The 20,559-nt window shown below is 64.8% G+C and overlaps 1 protein-coding gene across 1 annotated transcript; it reads left to right on the top strand.

Annotated features, from left to right (window-relative positions):
- Positions 1–748: 748 nt before the first annotated feature.
- On the top strand, positions 749–20,508 carry INTU (inturned planar cell polarity protein). Its single transcript, XM_056134524.1, has 18 exons — positions 749–926; positions 5,380–5,831; positions 5,908–5,993; positions 6,082–6,285; positions 7,123–7,241; positions 7,442–7,531; positions 7,963–8,040; positions 8,169–8,322; positions 10,958–11,011; positions 11,949–12,011; positions 12,388–12,609; positions 13,163–13,540; positions 14,474–14,571; positions 14,669–14,855; positions 15,853–16,010; positions 17,008–17,115; positions 19,883–20,075; positions 20,401–20,508. Exons 1-18 carry the CDS (start codon positions 805–807, stop codon positions 20,506–20,508), a joined length of 2,874 nt encoding a protein of 957 aa, XP_055990499.1. The 5' UTR covers positions 749–804.
- Positions 20,509–20,559: the final 51 nt, after the last annotated feature.

Here is a 20,559-nt window from a genome sequence, read left to right as displayed (position 1 = left end):
CATTCAGAAGTATACCAAGGGCCCCCTTTGAAAGGAGAAACCCGGGAGAAACTCCAGAGCAATAGCACAGCGGGTAGGGCAGTTGCCTTGCACACAGCCGACCCAGGTTCGATTCCCAGCTCCCATTTGGTCCCCTGTGCACCGCCAGGAGTGATTCCTGAGTGCATGAGCCCGGAGTAACCCCTGAGCATCGCCGGGTGTGACCCAAAAAGCAAAAAAAGAAAAAAGAAAAAGGAGAAAACGTGGCTCTCCAAACATAGCAAACCGTACAATCACCGCTGGCGATAGCCGGGCACAGTAAGCACTTCGCTGCGAGTCGGTGATCGCAAACAACTCGGTTCTTTGCGGGTCTCTGCGACCCGGGTGCGCACTCGGTGCGGGCCAGCGGCTGGAGAGGCCCGCGCGCCCTGCGCCCACCCGGGGCCACCGCGAACACGCGGGCAAACCGAGGCGCAGGGGACCCGCGGGGCGTGCGCGAGGCCGCGGACAGGCGCGGGGCCGGTGTCCCCTTCCCCGGGGGGCCCGCGCGCCGCCGCCGGCTCCCGCCAGACCCTCACGACGCGGCCGGGATGCCCAGCCCGAAAGCGCGTCCCGTCTCCCGGGCAACGCCAGCCCGCCAATCGCCGCGCGGGGCTGGGATCACGTGGCGGCGCCCGGAAGCCGAGCCCGGAGCGCGTCCCCGTCTCCCGGGCAACCCCAACCGGCCAGTCGCCGCGTGGGGGCCGGGTCACGTGGGCGGCGTCCGGGCAGCGCCATGGCGGCCCCGGGGAGCCCGCGCGGCCCGCTGTGACCCCCCGCCCGGCCATGGCGGCGTCCGCGCCGCGCCCCTCGCCGCCTCGGAGCCCGGAGCCGCGGGGAGAGGAGGACGACGGCGCCTCGGACCTCGGGGCCAGCGACTCGGCGTCCTGCACGTCCGGCAGCGACGAGTAAGGGTCGCGCGGAGGGACATTCCCTGCGGCGCCTGCGCGCGCGCGGCCCGGCGGGAGCCCCCCCCCCCCCCAGGGCCTGTCCACGGCGCTGCCCCGGGACGGACGCCCCGCCGACGAGCCGCGCCCACGGGGGTCCCCGGGGCCCAGTAGCCACGCGCCGCCCCCGGCCGCCTGCATCCCTGCCCTCTGCCCGCGGCCTGATCCTGTTCCCTCTGGGCATCCCTGCCCTCTGCCCCCTGGCCTGACCGTCCCCTCTGGGCATCCCTGCCCTCTGCCCCCTGGCCTGATCCTGTTCCCTCTGGGCATCCCTGCCCTCTGCCCCCTGGCCAGACCGTCCCCTCTGGGCATCCCTGCCCTCTGCCCCCTGGCCTGACCGTCCCCTCTGGGCATCCCTGCCCTCTGCCCCCTGGCCTGATCCTGTTCCCTCTGGGCATCCCTGCCCTCTGCCCCCTGGCCTGACCGTCCCCTCTGGGCATCCCTGCCCTCTGCCCCCTGGCCTGACCGTCCCCTCTGGGCATCCCTGCCCTCTGCCCCCTGACCTGATCCTGTTCCCTCTGGGCATCCCTGCCCTCTGCCCCCTGGCCTGACCGTCCCCTCTGGGCATCCCTGCCCTCTGCCCCCTGGCCTGACCGTCCCCTCTGGGCATCCCTGCCCTCTGCCCCCTGGCCTGACCGTCCCCTCTGGGCATCCCTGCCCTCTGCCCCCTGGCCTGATCCTGTTCCCTCTGGGCATCCCTGCCCTCTGCCCCCTGGCCAGACCGTCCCCTCTGGGCATCCCTGCCCTCTGCCCCCTGGCCTGACCGTCCCCTCTGGGCATCCCTGCCCTCTGCCCCCTGGCCTGATCCTGTTCCCTCTGGGCATCCCTGCCCTCTGCCCCCTGGCCTGACCGTCCCCTCTGGGCATCCCTGCCCTCTGCCCCCTGGCCTGACCGTCCCCTCTGGGCATCCCTGCCCTCTGCCCCCTGACCTGATCCTGTTCCCTCTGGGCATCCCTGCCCTCTGCCCCCTGGCCTGACCGTCCCCTCTGGGCATCCCTGCCCTCTGCCCCCTGGCCTGACCGTCCCCTCTGGGCATCCCTGCCCTCTGCCCCCTGGCCTGACCGTCCCCTCTGGGCATCCCTGCCCTCTGCCCCCTGGCCTGATCCTGTTCCCTCTGGGCATCCCTGCCCTCTGCCCCCTGGCCTGACCGTCCCCTCTGGGCATCCCTGCCCTCTGCCTCCTGGCCTGACCGTCCCCTCTGGGCATCCCTGCCCTCTGCCCCCTGACCTGATCCTGTTCCCTCTGGGCATCCCTGCCCTCTGCCCCCTGGCCTGATCCTGTTCCCTCTGGGCATCCCTGCCCTCTGCCCCCTGGCCTGACCGTCCCCTCTGGGCATCCCTGCCCTCTGCCCCCTGGCCTGACCGTCCCCTCTGGGCATCCCTGCCCTCTGCCCCCTGGCCTGATCCTGTTCCCTCTGGGCATCCCTGCCCTCTGCCCCCTGGCCTGACCGTCCCCTCTGGGCATCCGTGCCCTCTGCCTCCTGGCCTGACCGTCCCCTCTGGGCATCCCTGCCCTCTGCCCCCTGACCTGATCCTGTTCCCTCTGGGCATCCCTGCCCTCTGCCCCCTGGCCTGATCCTGTTCCCTCTGGGCATCCCTGCCCTCTGCCCCCTGGCCTGACCGTCCCCTCTGGGCATCCCTGCCCTCTGCCCCCTGGCCTGACCGTCCCCTCTGGGCATCCCTGCCCTCTGCCCCCTGACCTGATCCTGTTCCCTCTGGGCATCCCTGCCCTCTGCCCCCTGGCCTGATCCTGTTCCCTCTGGGCATCCCTGCCCTCTGCCCCCTGGCCTGACCGTCCCCTCTGGGCATCCCTGCCCTCTGCCCCCTGGCCTGACCGTCCCCTCTGGGCATCCCTGCCCTCTGCCCCCTGGCCTGACCGTCCCCTCTGGGCATCCCTGCCCTCTGCCCCCTGGCCTGATCCTGTTCCCTCTGGGCATCCCTGCCCTCTGCCCCCTGGCCTGACCGTCCCCTCTGGGCATCCCTGCCCTCTGCCCCCTGGCCTGATCCTGTTCCCTCTGGGCATCCCTGCCCTCTGCCCCCTGGCCTGACCGTCCCCTCTGGGCATCCCTGCCCTCTGCCTCCTGGCCTGACCGTCCCCTCTGGGCATCCCTGCCCTCTGCCCCCTGACCTGATCCTGTTCCCTCTGGGCATCCCTGCCCTCTGCCCCCTGGCCTGATCCTGTTCCCTCTGGGCATCCCTGCCCTCTGCCCCCTGGCCTGACCGTCCCCTCTGGGCATCCCTGCCCTCTGCCCCCTGGCCTGATCCTGTTCCCTCTGGGCATCCCTGCCCTCTGCCCCCTGGCCTGACCGTCCCCTCTGGGCATCCGTGCCCTCTGCCTCCTGGCCTGACCGTCCCCTCTGGGCATCCCTGCCCTCTGCCCCCTGACCTGATCCTGTTCCCTCTGGGCATCCCTGCCCTCTGCCCCCTGGCCTGATCCTGTTCCCTCTGGGCATCCCTGCCCTCTGCCCCCTGGCCTGACCGTCCCCTCTGGGCATCCCTGCCCTCTGCCCCCTGGCCTGACCGTCCCCTCTGGGCATCCCTGCCCTCTGCCCCCTGACCTGATCCTGTTCCCTCTGGGCATCCCTGCCCTCTGCCCCCTGGCCTGACCGTCCCCTCTGGGCATCCCTGCCCTCTGCCCCCTGGCCTGACCGTCCCCTCTGGGCATCCCTGCCCTCTGCCCCCTGGCCTGACCGTCCCCTCTGGGCATCCCTGCCCTCTGCCCCCTGGCCTGATCCTGTTCCCTCTGGGCATCCCTGCCCTCTGCCCCCTGGCCTGACCGTCCCCTCTGGGCATCCCTGCCCTCTGCCCCCTGGCCTGACAGTCATTTCAGACACTCAGCGAGCGCCGCCCACCGTGGGTGGTTCCTGGAGAAGCCATGGGCCACCCGCCTGCAGGGTGCGCTTGCAGGGGCCTGGGGAGGGGCTGCGGCACAGGGCACCGACAGGGCCGGCCCTACGGCACCTGGCCTCAGAGGCCTCCATGTCTCCCATGCCCCCGCCACTGCTAGTGAGGCCTGAGGGCCCGAGAGAAGAGCGGTGCTGCTCGCCCCACAGAGGAAAGGGCCTGTGGGTAGAATGCGCCGCCCGCCCCGCGCCTGCCCTCCCCAAAGGTCCTCCCTCGCCCACCCAGCCTGGAACGGGCGAGAGATCTGTTCAGGAGAGGCCCTCCCCCAATGCCGAACTGCTAGCTTCATGGTTAAAGACACGTGGATGTGTGAGCCCACGCACACACACACACGCACACACTCACAAACCCACATACACATGCACACACTCACAGACCCACACACATGTATACACATTCACACACAAACACATACACATGCACACACACAAACACACATACACAACATGCACACACACACAAACACATGCATAATCTCACAAACCCCCACACACATACACATGTACACACAAACACACACATACACATGCACACGCACACGTGCATACATATGTGTGTGTTTGTGTGTACATGTGAAGCATATGAATCCACAGAGAAGCATATGAATCACACAGTCACTCGTCCGTCCACGTACACTCATACACATACACACTTCTGTGAACATGCTCCCCCACACTCATGCATACACACATCCATCCATGTGTGTCAAAGCCCGACTCGGGGCGCTCCGTGTAGCCACTGAGTATTTCTGAACCCTCCTGGTAGGTGATCAGTGATATGGGCGAGAAAAGTCCATAGCCTTTCGTGGCCAGGCCCAGTGGACAGCAGGGGTTGGTGCGGAGCCTGTTGGGGTTGTGACCGCATTCAGGGAGTCGGGAGACGGCACAGCAGGGAAAAGGTTTGTCTTGCACCCCGATGGCCCGGGTTCGCTCCGTTAAGCAACTCCAGGCATGGCCCAGAAAACTAAACAAAACTTGCCCGGCGTCCCCGCTTTTAAGCTGATGCTTAGCGCTGTGCGACAGAAAGCCACCAGGTCCCGGGCCAGGGTCTCCCCTGCCTGCTCTGGAGGAAGATCTATCTGTGTGATGCTGTCGCAGCGGCGGCGGGTCCCTTTCCTCCCACGGGCACCCGGGAGAGGTGCTTCGGAGGTGACAGGCCACAGCGGTGAGGGGTGGTGGCGGGCTGTGAGTCGGGCTGACAGCCAGGGGCTCTTCCCTCTGCTGACACTGCCGCGGGCTGCTGCCTGTGGTCACTGAGCAGCGGGGCGGGAGGTGTCCAGGGGGCAGGCAGACCCTGGACCCCAGTGACCGGCGGCTGGGAACAAGGCTTTGCACCCCTCCTCCCTGGCCCTCCGCCTTTCCCATCCAACCCCGAGTCTCCAAGGGCTCACCACAGCCCCCCCCCCCAGTAACCTAATGAGACCCTGGGAAGGGGGCAGAGCCTCGGACAGTCCGGAGGGGCCCCCGCTGCCCTGGGCCCCGGCCCACCCCTGACCCTTGCCCTCCCCGCAGTGACCTGGAGCCCGAGTGGCTGCACGGCGTGCACAGGCGCGGGGAGCTCTTCTACCTGGAGCTGGACGAGGCCGAGGAGGACGGGGGCGCGGCCGTCCCGGGGGGCCGTGCTGTGCGCTTCAGCGAGGCCGAGGTGGTGATCGCGGTGGGCGAGGACACGCCCCGGGGACCCCCTGGCCTGCGGCGCCTGGCCAGGGCCCTGCGGGGCCGCCGCCTCCTGCCCCGGCGCGCGCGCGCCCCGCCCGTGTCCATCCTCAAGGCGTCTCCGGGCGCACGGGCCCCGCCGGCCAGCAAGGAGGTGAAGCTGCATGTCCACCCGCGGGCGCCCGTGCGCCGGCCCCTCGAGACGCTGCTGGGCATCGTCCACCGCGGGCGGCGCCGGTCCGCGCCTCTGCAGGTGCACGGGCTGCTGCCCGGAGGCCCAGCGCTCGGGAGTGGCCAGGTGCTCATAGGTGAGTGCTCTGGGTACCTGGGGCGCGCCTGGCCACCAGCCCCCGGAGCTGAGCGCGCCCTGTGCCCCTCCCCCAGGGGACGTCCTCGTGGCCGTGGACGACGTGCCGGTGACCACTGAGAACATCGAGCGGGTTCTGGCCAGCATCCCGGGGCCCACGCAGGTGCGGGCCGAGCTGGGGCAGCCCCGGGAGGTGCCTGCCCACCCTGAGCCGCACTGAGCCGCCCGCCCCCCCCCCCGTCCCTGCCCAGGTGAAGCTGACCTTCGAGAAGGCCCCGGCTGCGAAGGGAAGCTCAGCCCCGCCAAGCCCCAGGCAGATGCCCGCCGGCCCCGGGGAGCTGGTGCGGCTGCTCGGGGGAGACCAGGACGGGGACGCGCAGCGGCGGGCGCTGGCTGAGCCGCACGTGGCCATGTGCCTCTCGCTGCGGCTTGACTCCGATGACGCCAAGGACGAGGTATGTGTCCCCGTGGGAGGGCGCGGGCACCCCCGATGACGGGTTCTTCTGCCGGGAGAGGGCTTGGCTGTTCTCCTTTGAGGCTGGCACTTCGAGCCCGCGGCTGCAACAGACACAGACAGTTCCAGTCACCCCGACCCTTAGAAGCGAAAGCCGGAAGCAGGGAGGGTCCTGGCCTGGCACACTGCTGCCCCCAGCTCAGTCCCCGCACCCCATCGGGTCCCCCCAGCCCACGAGGAGCAAGCCACAAGCAGAACCGGGACTCAGCCCTGAGCACCCCCGGTGTGGCCCCGGCTCCCTTCACCCCAACGACGTCGTGGCTCTCCTGAGAGCGGAAACGTGAGGGGACGCTGACTGGCCCGCGGTGGCTGGAGGTCTCCCAAGCCGACGGCTACAGTGGGCGTTCAGTGGCCATGCCCGGCACCCTCCTGGGTCAGGCGTCTCTCTAGTGACGCCAGGGTCCGGCTTGGGGCCACACCCTGCGGTGCTCTCTCAGCGATGTCTCCCTGTGGGGCCCTGGGGCTGATGCCCAGTGTGCTGTCCTGCCCGCCCCTCCCCCGCCGACACGCGAGCCCACTTTATATTGTCACCACTTGCCGTCCAACTCAGCGAGGACAGTGCCATCCTCTTTCCCGTGTGACGCCCTGAATCTCAGGCGTCCGGGGTGTCTGGGGGTGGGCAGAGCAGTGGGCAGTGTCGCGTGTGCCTCTGTGGCCTCTGGTCTGGGCTCCCGACCCAGTGCTGGCTCGCGGGCTTGGCCCCTGGCTGAGGCTGGGGAGTGTTGGAGTCCAGCCCCAGGCAGAGCCCGAGCCCTCCCTGTCCCCACACCAACCACAGCAGGAGATCCTGTACCTGTTCCCCGCGACTGACGCGGCGCAGAAGCTGAAGAGTGTGCGCGGCGTCTTCCTCACGCTCTGTGACATGCTGGAGACGGTGACGGGCACGCCGGTCACCAGGTACCGCCCTGCCCTCGCGCCCGGGGAGGGGCCTCCCGCCACCCGAGAGTTTACCTGAGCGTGTTCTGGGCCGTGTTCTCCTGCTGAGGCGGGTTTGAGCGTCTGGAGTGTCAGGGGCCGCCGGCGCTGTGGGCGTCCCGGGCGCCCCGACCAGGGGGGGCTGCTCCCCTGCAGCTCGGCCCCGCCTGGCTCTCTCACAGCTCGTCACTGCTCCTGGACGGGAGGCAGGTGCACGCGTCCTACTGCAGGGAGGGGGACACGCTGCTGGTGCTCAGCCTGCCCGCCCGGCGGTGAGTCGGGGGACCGCGGGGAGCACCACCCGCTGTGCTGGGTGCAGGCTGCCACGCCCTCCATGGCGCCGGGTCAGCGGGACGCAGAGTGCATGGGCATGGGTGGGACCCCAGCGGCTGAGATGCCTCCGCACGCCCAGGTCCTCTCCGCAGAGCAGGTGGACGGGCTGGCCAGGCCGGGTGTGAGGCAGACTCGGGCGTGGCCCAGACCCTCCCACCTCTGCCTTCACCCAGATCTGGGTCTCTGGGGGCGCTGGGCTGACCGGCTCAGCACCCTGGACAGCAGCCCCTCCCCTGTTGGCCAGTGTTCCCGCCACTGTCACTCAGACCCTGCCCTCCTTGGACCCATTACTGGCCCCCCCCATGGTCCGTGCACCCCCACGGGCAACCCCAGCCCCTGCCTGCCCCCCAGCCGCCGCGCCTCCCCGCAGGGCCCCCCTCCCACAGCTGCGGAGCATGACGGAGGCGGCAGTGCGGACCCTGCGTTTCATGTTCGGCTCGCTGGAGAGGTGAGAGACCCCCCTTCCCCTGCAGAGGGCAGCGCGGCCTCGAGCTGACCCCTGGAGAGGTGAGGGAACCACCCCCCCCCACAGAGGGCATTGAAGCCTCGAGCTGACCCCTGGCTCTCGTCACCCAGCGCCTTTGGCCAGGCCGAGAACGCTGCGCACCTGGACCACTTCTTCGCCTTGTTCTTCCAAAGGGCACTCCAGCCCGACACACAGCACTGCGGGGCCGTGCTCCTGGACACGCTCCCCGGGGCCCACTGGCTGCCCCTCCCTCAGGACATCAAGGTGACCCTCCCACGGTGCACGCCCAGCCTTCACATCCCCTCCCTACTTTCCGCTTGGGCTCAGGGTCCGAGGGGGCGTCTGGCTGAGGCCAGGAGGAGGCCCACGGCAGTGAGCTTTGGGGCTTCTCCAGCCATGCTGGGGTCTTGGGCCATGTCCAGCCAGTGATGGGCACCCGCCCGCGTGGGCTGAGGCCCGGAGGGGACCTGTGGGTGCTGGGCTGCCTCTCAGGGCCTCACACGTGACGTGATCTCTCGCTTGCGCTCTCCTTAGCCCAGGAAGACAGAGTCCGGCTCTGTGGTCTGCCTTCAGCATTCCGCCTCGTCCGCACTTGGGACTCTCCAGAAACCATTTTTAGCTGCTGGGCGCACTTTGCTTTTGCGTCTTTGTGGCTTTGATCTCCTAGCATGAGGCTTTCCGCGATTGTACTTCTGATTAGGCTGCAGGTCTTCAGAGTGACAGATAGCATTCTTGAGGGGGAGGGGAGGGGAGGTTTGGGCACCTGGCAGGGCTCGGGGTCCCTGGGGTTCAGGAGCGAGCTGGATTGGCCACCTGCGGGGCCAGCAGTGTGACCCCTGCATTCTCAATACGAGCTGTGCTGTGTGTCGCTGAGACACAAGCTGCGTGCTGGCAAATTCCCCCTTGGGCGAGCGCGAGAGCGGCGCTGCCCTGGCCGTCCGGGCTCACGTGGGGTCTCCGTGGGGGGTCGGGACTGTCCCTGTCCCCCGAGCTGCTTGCCGCCCTTCAGCCTTCCCTGCTGCGTGACGGCAGCGACCCTCCTGTGGGAAGGGGCCTCTGGCGACGTCTTAGCAAAGCCCGGGCTGGGCCATTTCCTGCGTGGACAGTCTGGGCCCTGTGCGGACCCCTGGGTGCAGAGCCAGGAGCAAACCCGAGCACAGCCGGGTGTGGCTCGAAGAGCAGAAAGCAAACCCGCGTGTCTTGTGACTCGTCTCCTACCGGAACGTGCCGGGATTTCATGCCGAGAACTCGGGTTCCGCAGAGCCTGCGAGCAGGGACTGGAGACGCGTCTGCTGTGGGTGAAAATGGTTCTTCCCCCTCCCCAGCCCTGCTGAGCTCCCTGCCTATCCCTTCCCGAGGGCCTAGGAACGGCCTCGTCCAGGACCCGGAGAGATCGTGCAGCGGGGAAGGGCTTGCCTTGCAGCTGCCTGGCGCGGATTCAACCCCCGGCCTTCCATATGGTCCTCAGGCCCCACCAGGAGTGGCACTGAGCACCTGGGCACCGCTTAGTGTGGCCACCGCTCCCCAAACACAGTCACCTCATTCTGTGCGTTCCATGTCACTTTCCCCGGGCACACAGGGATGATGCAGAGAACAGACACGTTCCTGCCTCTGAGAAATGCAGAGTCTGTTGTCCGTTGTTGGGAACGAGGGGTTCCTTAAACAGCACAAGACCGGCAGTTGTAAGGGGGGCTTTCGCCAGAAGCTGTAGCCACACAAAGGAGGACCTGGAGGGTTGGCAGGGTGAGTAATGAGCCCCCAGAGAGCCCCAAAGCGCAGCAGGCATCTCCGTGAGCCCCTGGTGAGCTTGCCTGCATGGCCAAGAGCAGAACAAAGTGGCGGATTCTTGCCCACAAACAGTGTGTGCGCGCCAAGCGTCCCCGGCATCGTGGCGCCATCGGGGCACCCAGACTACTCTGCCCATCAAGTGTTTCTGTTTGCAAGTTCTGAATGCTTTCGGGATGAATGAGTGCGTGAAAGCGTTTGATTTCCATAGAAACAAAAGCAAATTTGAAGCAAGAGATTTTCCTAGTACCTCTGCTGGGGGCTGCCCCATGCGGTTCTGGGCTCGCTGCCTTCTCGCTTTTAACCCACCACAAAGCTGCAGAGGCGGCATTGGACACACGCCCTGGGAGAGAGGAAGGGCAGGGGCAGGAGTTCTACAAGAGTCCAGGGCAGGAATACGCGCTATACAGACGTGACTCAAAATAGAGCGCATGCAGTCAGGTGGCGCCCGCGCTCTAGGAATTTGAATAAGTTTAAAGGCCTTTCTCAGTCCTGGAAAGTAGTTTTAACCTCGTTAGAGTGAAGTCAGTTTGGCAATTCTGGAGACTGCATTTTTAAAAACGCTTACATTTTAAGAAAAGCGCCTGGGGCTGGAGCAATGGCACAGCGGGGAGGGCGTTTACCTTGCACGCGGCCAACCAGGGTTCGACTCCCAGCATCCCATATGGTCCCCAGAGCACCGCCAGGAGTGATTCCTGAGTGCAAAGCCAGGAGTAACCCCTGAGCATCGCTGGGTGTGACCCAAAAAGGAAAAAAAAATAGCGCTTGACATAACTGCAAAGCTTAAATCAAGGTGTTCCATTTCAAGACTTGTCGTAAGTAACGAAGGTGAGCGGTGACTGTTTCAGGCTCCTTTTCCCGCCCGTGCTCCCCTGGAGCACACCTCCCTCGCTCGCCTCTGCTGGTCACGGGAGAAGCCCATGACACGTTCTCCTTCTCTCCCCACCGATCTAAGTAAGTTTCAATAAAAGCCATCTTGCTTCACACACACACACACAAAGATGCATGCTTGTTGCAGTCATAAAGTGATTTTTAAGTGCTTTTACATGCCAGTATTATTAAAAAGTTGGCATTGTGTGCTTCAAATGTTGACGTGACTTTTGTTCTTTCACAGGTGGAATTAGACACAATATTAAGTGACCTGGAGGCTGCAGATTTTGAAGAATTGGTAAGCATAGGGAAAACTCTTTGTAAAGCTGTGTTGTGTTCTTATTTTACAAGTTATTAATCGTTCTAAATATTTTTCAGAATGACATATAATCCAATCTTGAAACATACATTACATCTCCATTTCCAACAACAATCTATTTTGCTCGCCTTCAGATTTTGTACTACATTGAAAACGTTTGTTTCATAATGGACATTTGAAATGATATTTAATACGTATTTGGTATCGTATGTACATAATAGGCGATACACATACTTGACATAATGACAAATGCATGACATTCACAATACATATATTCATGTAGAACGGAACTTTGAAGATAGGACCCATGTGTACCATCAAGTGAAAGACCTGGCTGGGGCCATAGCAGCAGGTACGGCACTTGCCTTGCACACGGCCGACCTGGGTTCCATCCCAGCACTCCGGTCCCTCAGGCGCCACCAGGAGTGATACCTGAGTGCAGAGCCGGAAGTCAGGAAGAACAGCACACGTGTATTCCATCTCTTAAATGCCACTACACTGGCCCGAATTGCCTGTTGTGGTTGTGCTTTCAGAAATGGTCAGTGTGGTAGCAGTGTTTTACGTGAACGAGAAGAGAGGCTTCCTGCCTGGCCCGATTTGTCTCGCTCTTGGAAAACAAGTTGTGTGTTCTGCATCCTGCAGTGTCTCTGGCCAGCCTTCTGGGAGTCCCAAAGGGGCCGCAGCCATAGCACAGCGGGGAGGGCGCTTGCCTTGCACGCAGCCAGCCTGGACCCAGCCCTGGCATACGTGTGGTCCCTCCAAGCCCACCAGGGGAAAGTTGATGGAAAGTCTGCAAAGTTCCATCCCAGAGGACACAGACTCCTTTCTGGCGGCTGTGCCCAGCTGGGTCCGTGTGGAAGCGCACAAGTGTGCGTGTCTTTGTGCACACATGCACGCTCTGTGGTTCTCTCCGCAGTCCGAGGATCAGTGTGACATGAGGCGGCTCTACACGATTGTGGGGACTTCGCTGTTTTACAAGGTGGGTCGAATTCCTTCGTACTGCTCTGTCTGTGTTATAGGTACATCCAGCCGGCCCCATCGGGCTGAGCCTAGACCTCCGCACTCAGCCCCGCAAATCATTCAGGCCAGAGGCACAGTACGGCAGAGAAGCGCTTGCCTTGCACGCATCTGGCCCTGGCTTACTACCTGGCACCCCATGTGGCCTCTGAGCACTCGAGAGAGAGTCCTGAGCGTGGGGTCCAGCCCTCTCCCACAGACAGGCATTCATTCAGGGTAGGGGGGCTCCTCCCTACTTGCCGCCAGGAGGAAACATCTCGTTTATCCTGACGGAAGCGGGCTGTCTGGGCCGACACCCTGCCTTGGCCCTCGGTGAACTGTGCCCTGCTTGTGCCCAGGGCCACCTTCTCTGCAGCCACCTGCCCAGGGATCACCTCCTGGAAGTCACCGGCTACTGCCATCACTTGGGGCTGCTGCCTCTGGCTGCGAGGCGGAGGGTCGGCCAGCTGGTGGTCTGGAGAGAAGTCTTCCCTGGGCGCCACCTGCAGCCTGCCAAGGACGCCGAGGCCGACGCCCCCCAGGAACCCGATGGCAGAAGCTTCCTGCTGGTCGTCGGCCTGGTACGTTCCCTCCATTGCTTCCTGGGGGTTGATTGATTGATTCCACCAATTGCTGACCAAGCAATCACTTCCAATGGTTGTCAGAGACCAGACTCGGGCACCAGTGTGTCAGGCTGGGAGCACTCGGGGGTGAGCACCTGGGGCTCGTCGCTCCGAGCTCTGCCTGCCTTGGCCCTGGTGGCCCCCACACGCGGCGGGCGGTGCCCACCCAAGGGAAGAGTAGCCCGATTCCTCCTCACGGGGGAATGTTTACGAACACAGGCCTGGACTTGAGCGGGAGCTTAAGAGCTTCCGTTCCCACCTGCCTGGAGAAACAGACGTGGACCGCGTTGGGCCAGAATGAAGGACAGGGGGAGAAGGTGCCGCCCCCGGGGGCTCCACGGCTGCGTGCCCACATGCAGCCTGCAGCTCGGCCGGGCCCCGCGGGTGCCCAGGGCCATGGGTGCCTCTGAGGAGGCCGGGCAGAGGGAGGGCCAGGGCGGGGGACTGTGCGGGTGCCCGTGGCTACCCTAGAGGCATGTCCAGGGCCGGGCTCCTCTGTCCTCTCCTGCAGGGTCACTGCTTGCTCTCGGTGCTCCTGGAGGCCGGCGGCTGTGCGTCCCCGGCCGTGGACAGCCCTGGCCCCGACTGTGTCTACGTGGACCAGGCGCGCGCCACGCTGTGCCAGCTGGAGGCGCTGGAGGCCCGCATCAGGCAGCAGCTGGCCGCCGCGCCCGGCCCGGTCTTGTCCTGCGCAGACTGGCTCCTGGCCGGACCCCACGAGAGTGCCACCCTGACCCCAGGGGCTACCAGGGCCGCCGCATCACCCACATGCCGGAGGACGCTTTTCGGGGACTGTGCGGCCAAGACGCGGGGCAGCGGGGGTACAGAGTGGGCGGACCCGAGCCCCCAGCCCACGCCTGAGGCAGAAGAAAGTGGGACTTTGCCCCAGGTGCGTCCTGGGGCCCAGCTGGGCGGGAGCCTCTGGGCTGGGTCTGTGTCAGTGTCACCGACGGCTGAGAGGGAGCAGAGGGAAGGCCGAGTGACTCCTCAGCTGGGTGCCCTCGGGTCCCGTAGTCACAGCTCACACGCTCACTGCTGGGCAGGCCAGCTCTCCATCACGCAGCCCTTCGTGGGCATTCGGGCTATTTCCAGGTCTTGGCTATTGTACTCAGTGCAGAGATGGGCACATCTCTGACACATCTTTGCCGGTGAATGCTGTGTGCTTTGGGGTCAGATGCCCCGAGTGGTGTGGCTGGGTGACACGGAACCAGGTGCACGGGAAGCCACCAGCAGCAACATTGTAAATCCCACGGCTGGTCTGGGCCAATCTCTGGCACCCCCAAGAGTGATCCTCGAGTGCAGTCAGGAGTCAGCCCCGAGCACTGCCAAGTGCGGTCCCAAATCAAGAACTGAGTAGTGGGGCCGGAGTGATGCCACATCGCTGGCAGGGCACTTGCCTTGCGTGTGGCCGACCCGGGCGGCCCACATGCCCCTGGAGCGCCAGGAGTGACCCCTAAGCATCGCCACACGGTGCCAGCAGGCATGCGGGTGTCTGCCTGTACCTCCAGGTGTTTGCCCTGCCTCCAGCAAGCGGTGCTCGGGAAGGGCTGTGTGAGCCCTGCAGCCCATGTGCCACGGAGTGGATGTGGCCCGGTTCCATGGCAGAGGCTCAGGTGGGGTCGGTGCCAGGGTGAGGGATGAATTGTCACCAAGGCCAGCTCTCCCGCCCGCAGAGGTGGCACATGCCCTGGGACAGGGCAGCTGGGCAGTGCAGCTGGAGTCTGGTGCCATGAGCAAGGCCAGGAGCGTGGGGGCCGTGGCAGCGTCGTAGGCTCCCCCTCGTGGCTGTACTGCACCTGATGGTGATGCCGCTGTTTCTCAGGCCCCGAGGAAGAAGCCTGCCCTCCTGAGCCCGTTTCAGCTGGGGCCCTTGAAGAAGGACCCTCCGGAGAAGGCCGCAGGACTGGACAGCACCCTGAAGTGAGCCCGCCCTTCCTGCTCGGGGCGTTGAGGTCGTGGCTGCAGGCGGCCGGCATCCCGGCCCTCGCGCCTCCTGGCTTCCTGCTTTCTTTCCCAGGCTGACTTCGGGCCCCGAGAACACCCTTTTCCACTACGTGGCCTTGGAGACCGTGCAGGGGGTCTTCGTCACCCCGACCCATGAGCAGGTCGCGCAGCTCGGCGGCACTGTGCACCCCCGGCTCCTCCAGAACTTCCACCGCTGCTGCCTGGCCATCCGGGCCGTGTTCCAGCAGGCGCTGGCGAAGGTGAGTGGCCGGCACGGCCAACGTTGGCTTTCCGTTTTCTTGCTTCTTTGATTTCTTGGGGGTGCTCGGGGCCGACTCCTGGCTCTGCCCTCAGGGATCACTCCCAGTGGGCTCGGGGAACATATGGGGTCCCGGGAGGGCTCAGACCCAGGCAGCCACGTGCAGGGCCTGCCCCCCACCCCATCCTTGATGGGCTCTTCCTCCCGCCCTCACCTGTCCGGTCCCATTCAGGCCGGGGGCTTCCAGGCGCTGCTGCCACTGTGTGCCCCTCGCTGGGACATCCCTGGTCGTTGTTTCAGGACACGCTCTGCTCCCCCGACAGGAGACAGTTGCCTGCGTGTTTTGGTTCGGTGGCTGCCCCTGGAAAGCTGCGTCTCCCGGTTGGCACCAGCAGCCCTTCCTGCCTGGCATCTGTGCTGGCATTCAGAGGCAGCTGGCCTCGAGCACCCTGGGGGGGGCACAGACACAGGGTATGTGGGGCTTAAACGGCTGGCCCGGGCCTCACATCCCAGGGTGCTGCGACCATGTCTATGCCAGCTGGACGGCCCAGGGCAGCGCGAAGGTGTGCTAAAGGGGGACCCGAGGCCCAGTGCCACCTCATGAAAGTCCCCTGAAGCCACATCCCTCAGGGACACCCCTGCATGGCCGCACCACGCCTGTGACACATGCCAGGAGCCCGGCCCGGGCTGCTGGATCCCATGTGCCAGGAAGCCTGGTTCTCGTGGCCTCTCGACATTTCCACGGCCACCCCACGACTCCTGGGGCCCTGTGCCCGTGGATGTGCTAGAGATTCTGTAAGGGCCACACGGGGGCATGCCCTGTGCTTCCTGCCATGGTGCAGCCATGCGCACCACCGAGCACAGAGCCGGGAGTGAGCCCCGAGCACTGACGAGCGAGCAGACGTCCTCCCCACAAGGCCCCCTGGTGGGGCAGAAGGGAATGCGGGGGGCCCGCAGGGCAGGCCCCGAGCTGTGGGGAGACCCATGTGACTCTGCAGGAGAGGAGCACGTCGGCTGGAGGCGGCCCCCCGGCCACAGCCCCTCGGAGCCCCTGGCTGCACCCCGTGAAGGAGCACGGCCTGCTGTTCGAGTGTCCCGCAGAGGATGGGCTGCACCCCAGGAAGGACCCCCCGGCTCTCGCATACTGGGTGGTGGGGTGAGTGTGGGCGCCTGAGGAACAGCCGGCGTGGCCAGGGGGTTCCTGCGGCTGCTTCCCTCAGCCCTTGTCTCATGTCTCCCACCCGCCTCACCCCGGGGCCGGGGCTCTGGAACCTGCTGCTGACCTTCGCCCTTGTGTCTGTGGGTGCGGTGGCCTCTGCCCTCAGGGGCTCCCTGTTGGGTCCAGGATGTGGTCACTGCAGATGCACAGCAGTGTGACAGGCTGGCAGGGGGGTGCGGGGGCATGTGCAAGGGGACATGGGCCGGACGCAGCCCCAGTGCCCGCACAGCTGGCCGAGGCAGGGGCCGCCTGCAGGGACCCTAAGTAAGGCTGTGGCTAGGGGCAGGGCGGGAATGGGGCATGGGCAGATTCAGGCTGGGGGAGTGGGAGACATTAAACCCAGATCACAGACTCAGACACCAAGATGGAACATTCTAGAAAAGGGTGGCATGACAGAGAACCCCCCACCCCCAAAAAGGAATCACGAGAACCAGCCAAGTGGCTTCTGGTTTGCCAACACAGGGATCAGCCTCCAGACGGTGAAGGCAGAGAAGCTCGAGAGGACCCTGGGTTCCTGAGGGGCGGGGGGCGGGGGAGTCCCTGAGCCCTCCGGCCAGGGAGGAGAGGTGTCCCCGAGTCCCCAGGCTCTGTCCTCTGGCTGTGGCAGAGCCATCCCGAGGCGCCCCCGTGAGGAGCGCGACTCACAACACCATCACAGACAGGTGCCCTAGTGACCAGCACACAGCGGCCACACAGTGCCTGGTCACGATGGTCCTTCGGAGGTGGCCGCAGAGATGGTCAGGAAGCTGCATGAGAGAGCTGGGTGGCCGCAGGCACGCCCAGGGGCGAAACAGGCGTTTTAAGGGGCCACACTGTGCTTGGCGGCCCCGGGCCCAGAGGGGCGATGTGTGAAGCTGCTCCGCGTCTTAGGGAAATAAGGTGACGCGAAGGCCGGGTGCCCGGTGCCCTGAGCTGCTGCCGTTCTTTCCCGCAGGCGGCTCTTTCTCCAGCCCAAGCCTCAGGAGCTCTACGTCTGCTTCCATGACTCGGTCACGGAGGTCGCCATCGAAATGGCTTTCAAGTTGTTCTTTGCACTGACCTTGTAGCTCCGTGCGCCGGTGTGGCCTCGGCACACAGCTGGGCTGGATGGCAGAGCCCGTCGACGCTGGATGGGGTGGGCCACGTGAGCTAGCCGGGACCCTGTGAGTTCAGTGTCCCTGTGCTGTGACTGCCTCCTCCGGACATGCCGTTCCCTCCTGTCTGCATCACGTCCTGCGCTGCTCCCTCCTTGGGTGGCAGAGGCATGAATCCGGGCTGCACCGCTGACAAGGCTGCGTCTGTCAGACTGTCCAGGAATCTTCCTCGTTTCCTTCTGGATGAAACACTCCCTGGCTCAGGCGTTGCAGCCGAGTTCTAAGTGGACGCTCCTTCGTCCTCAGGGGTGGGAGGGTCGGGCCACACCTGGCAGTGCTCAGGGCTGACTCCCGGCTCTGTGCTCAGAGCTCACTCCTGGTGGGGTTTGGGGCCATTTGTGGTACCAGGGATCTAACCAGGGTGAGCCACATAAAGGCCATTGCCTTAGCCCTGTCTCTATGGAACTGTCAAATCCTTGTCACGGCCAAGCCTCAACAGCCCTCATGGTCTGCCCCCACCATGCGGGACCCTGGGTCTGCCCCTGCCCACCATCCTCGAGCACTCCAGGAGTGAGCTGAGCACCTAGTTGTGAGATCTTCAGCCTAGTCTTGTTAAAAATGCCCTGTGGGTCGCAGCACTGAGTGGTCAACCCTACTGGCCCCAAGCACTGCTGGAAGCCCCCAAAACACTGGCCTAGTCGGGCAGAGAGACGCCATGGCAGCTTTGTCCATAGGACACTAACTTGCCTTCGAAACTGGATCGGTGTGTTGGTTTCCCCACAGTGGGAGGAGCCGGGCATGAGCGGCTGAGCGATTCTTGGGCCTGAGACTGGGGAAAGAGGGTGCGTGTCTTCACCTGTACAGCCGCCGATGCACCGGAAGCCTCAGCACCCCGACAGTGCTGGGCCCGTATTTGGTGTCTGCATCCTGAGGGCCTGGGCGGCGGGCCCTGGGGACACGTGGCGAGAGCAGACATCTGAGTACTGAAGGGGCTTCACGAGGACACAGTGCCGGCTGCTTCCAGATGTTGCAGATTCACTTCTGGCGGGAGATGGAGTTGGTGATGGCTGGACAGGAGGTGCCCGCCTGCCCCTTGACTGCACACAGGCCACGTGGGAGCTCAGCTCCAGATGCTGGGATCTGTCCACCCTGCGGTGGTTTCCTTTCGGCGGACTCCATGTACACATTCATGCAACAACCACGTGAAAAATCTACCAGCTGTCTCACTGCCATCAATGATGCCCCCAAAACTCTAGTTCCGTCTGGTTTGTTTTCTTCCGTGGCATGAGAAGTGTACCTGGCGAGGGAGTCAATCACTGGTGCGAGAGGCGTGGCTGTGGCTTCCCTGGGGACATGCATGATGCTCCACGCATCTGCTCTGGGCTCTCGCAAGCAAGACCAAATGTCCCTCAGGGTCTCCGGGGGTGCCTGGCTGCAGAGGGCAGCAGCCTCTAGGGTGGGCCACAACACAGGACCAGGGACTGGGCCAGAGCAGCGGCCATGTGTGGCTTGGGCACCGTGGGCAGCGCCCCTACTACCATTCCAGTAGGGCCTGGCCAGAGTTTTGCAAAGGTCAAAGAAGCCAACACAAAGAAGGAGAAAAGGCTGTCTCTGTCTTTGGAATAGGGGCTAAGAGTCATTCCTAAAACCCAAACTTGGCCCTGATGCTGCAGGAGCTGAGGAAGCCCACTATGGCAGTCTCATCTAAAAGTCAAAAATACCTCTGCACACGAGCCCTGCAGGCCAGGCAGCTGTCTTTTTGCTAGTGACAAGTTAGCATGAAAAGCATGGTCAAAAAAAAGTGTGGCATCGCCCTTAATAAAAAAAAAAAAGTTTTAGGGGCTGGAGCAATAGCACTGCGGGTAGGGCGTTTGCCTTGCACGCAGCCAACCTGAGTTCGATTCCCAGCATCCCATATGGTCCCCTGAGAACCGCTAGGGGTAGTTCCTGAGTGCAGAGCCAGGAGTAACCCCTATGCATCCCCGGGTGTGACCCAAAAAGAAAAAAATTCTAAAATTCAAAATAAAAAAGTTCCTGAAAGTATATCCGACATTTTATATGCACGCTTCAAGACAATGCAGGTCCCCCAGAGCAAGTGATCGAAAGAATCAATCCTGATTATAAGGCTCACAACAAGCCATAAGAAGGAACCAGGAAAATAGGTGCCACTGCCAAGGGTCCAAGGACGTCTGCAGTGGACAGAGCAGTGGGAGGAGGCAGCGCACAGGCGCCCCCAGCCTTGCCAGGGACTCCAAGGGCAAGACTCGGCTCAAAGCGGGAGCCGCCCCTTGGTGCGATTCTCACTTGTGGGCAGGTCCTGGCGTGGCACGGGTCGCCGAGTGTCAGGTCCTCAAGCCCGACAGTTAGAGAGTCGAGGAGCCGGGTGAGTGTGCCCCGCCTGCTGCAGCACAGCGCCGCCTTGGATCCCCAGGCGGGGCCCCAACGCCTACCCCGCAGAGAAAGCGACGGGGAACGGTGCTCAGGAGGCAAGCCAGCCTCCACACCCAAGCCTGGGCTCCTCCCCGAGTGCCACGTGCATGCCCGATTCCACTCTCGGGGTGCGCCAAGGGAGTCGGCCCGCACGCTGGCAGGGTGTCTGCGTCGCTGGCGGGGGCACTTCCTCCCAGGCCGAGCCAGGCCTCCTGGGCGCCCTGGAACCCCCCCGGGGGCGAGTCCTGCCTAGACCAAGCTCGCCCGCCCGGACAGGCCGTTTCTGGCTTGGCTGCACGTCTGCAGCCCAGGTAACCTGGAGCCCAGCCTGGCCGCCCTGCCGGGGCGACGCCGCAGCACGTGGGAAGGCGCGGCCGAAGGCCACGTGGTGCGGGAGGGCGGGGCCGAGGGCCACGTGGTGCGGGAGGGCGGGGCCGAGGGCCACGTGGTGCGGGAGGGCGGGGCCGAGGGCCACGTGGTCCCCTGGGGGGCGGGGCAGGTGCCTGCGGGGCTCGGGGCTCGGCGCGCCTGTCCAGGGTCTCGCTTGCCTTGTCTCCCCAGAATCTCGCGCATCTCCCCAAGGTCTCGCGTTGTCTTCCAGTCCCGCGTCGTCTCTCGTGGTCTCACGTGGCCTCCCCCCCAGTCTCGCGCCATCTCCCTGCGGTCTCGCGTTGTCTCCCCACAATCTCGCGGCATCTCCCCAAGGTCTCGCGTTGTCTTCCAGTCCCGCGTGGTCTCTCGTGGTCTCACATGCCCCCCCAGTCTCGCGGCATCTCCCCAAGGTCTCGCGTTGTTTCCCACGGCCTCGCGTCGGCTCCCCCTAGTCCCGCGTGGGCTCTCGTGGTCCCACGTGGCCGCCCGCCCAGTCTCGCGGGATCCCGCCAAGGTCTCGCGTCGCCGTCTTCCGCCCGGCCTCGCGGCCTGCCCCGTGAGTCCCCCGGCCGCCGCGTGAGGCGCGAGGCGCGAGGCGCGAGGCGTGAGGC

Source organism: Sorex fumeus, unplaced genomic scaffold (assembly GCF_029834395.1).
Source record: "Sorex fumeus unplaced genomic scaffold, SorFum_2.1 ptg000099l, whole genome shotgun sequence".
Lineage (NCBI taxonomy): Eukaryota > Metazoa > Chordata > Mammalia > Eulipotyphla > Soricidae > Sorex > Sorex fumeus.
The sequence above is the reverse complement of the archived record's forward strand: the minus strand, read 5'-3'. Positions and strand labels throughout refer to the sequence as shown.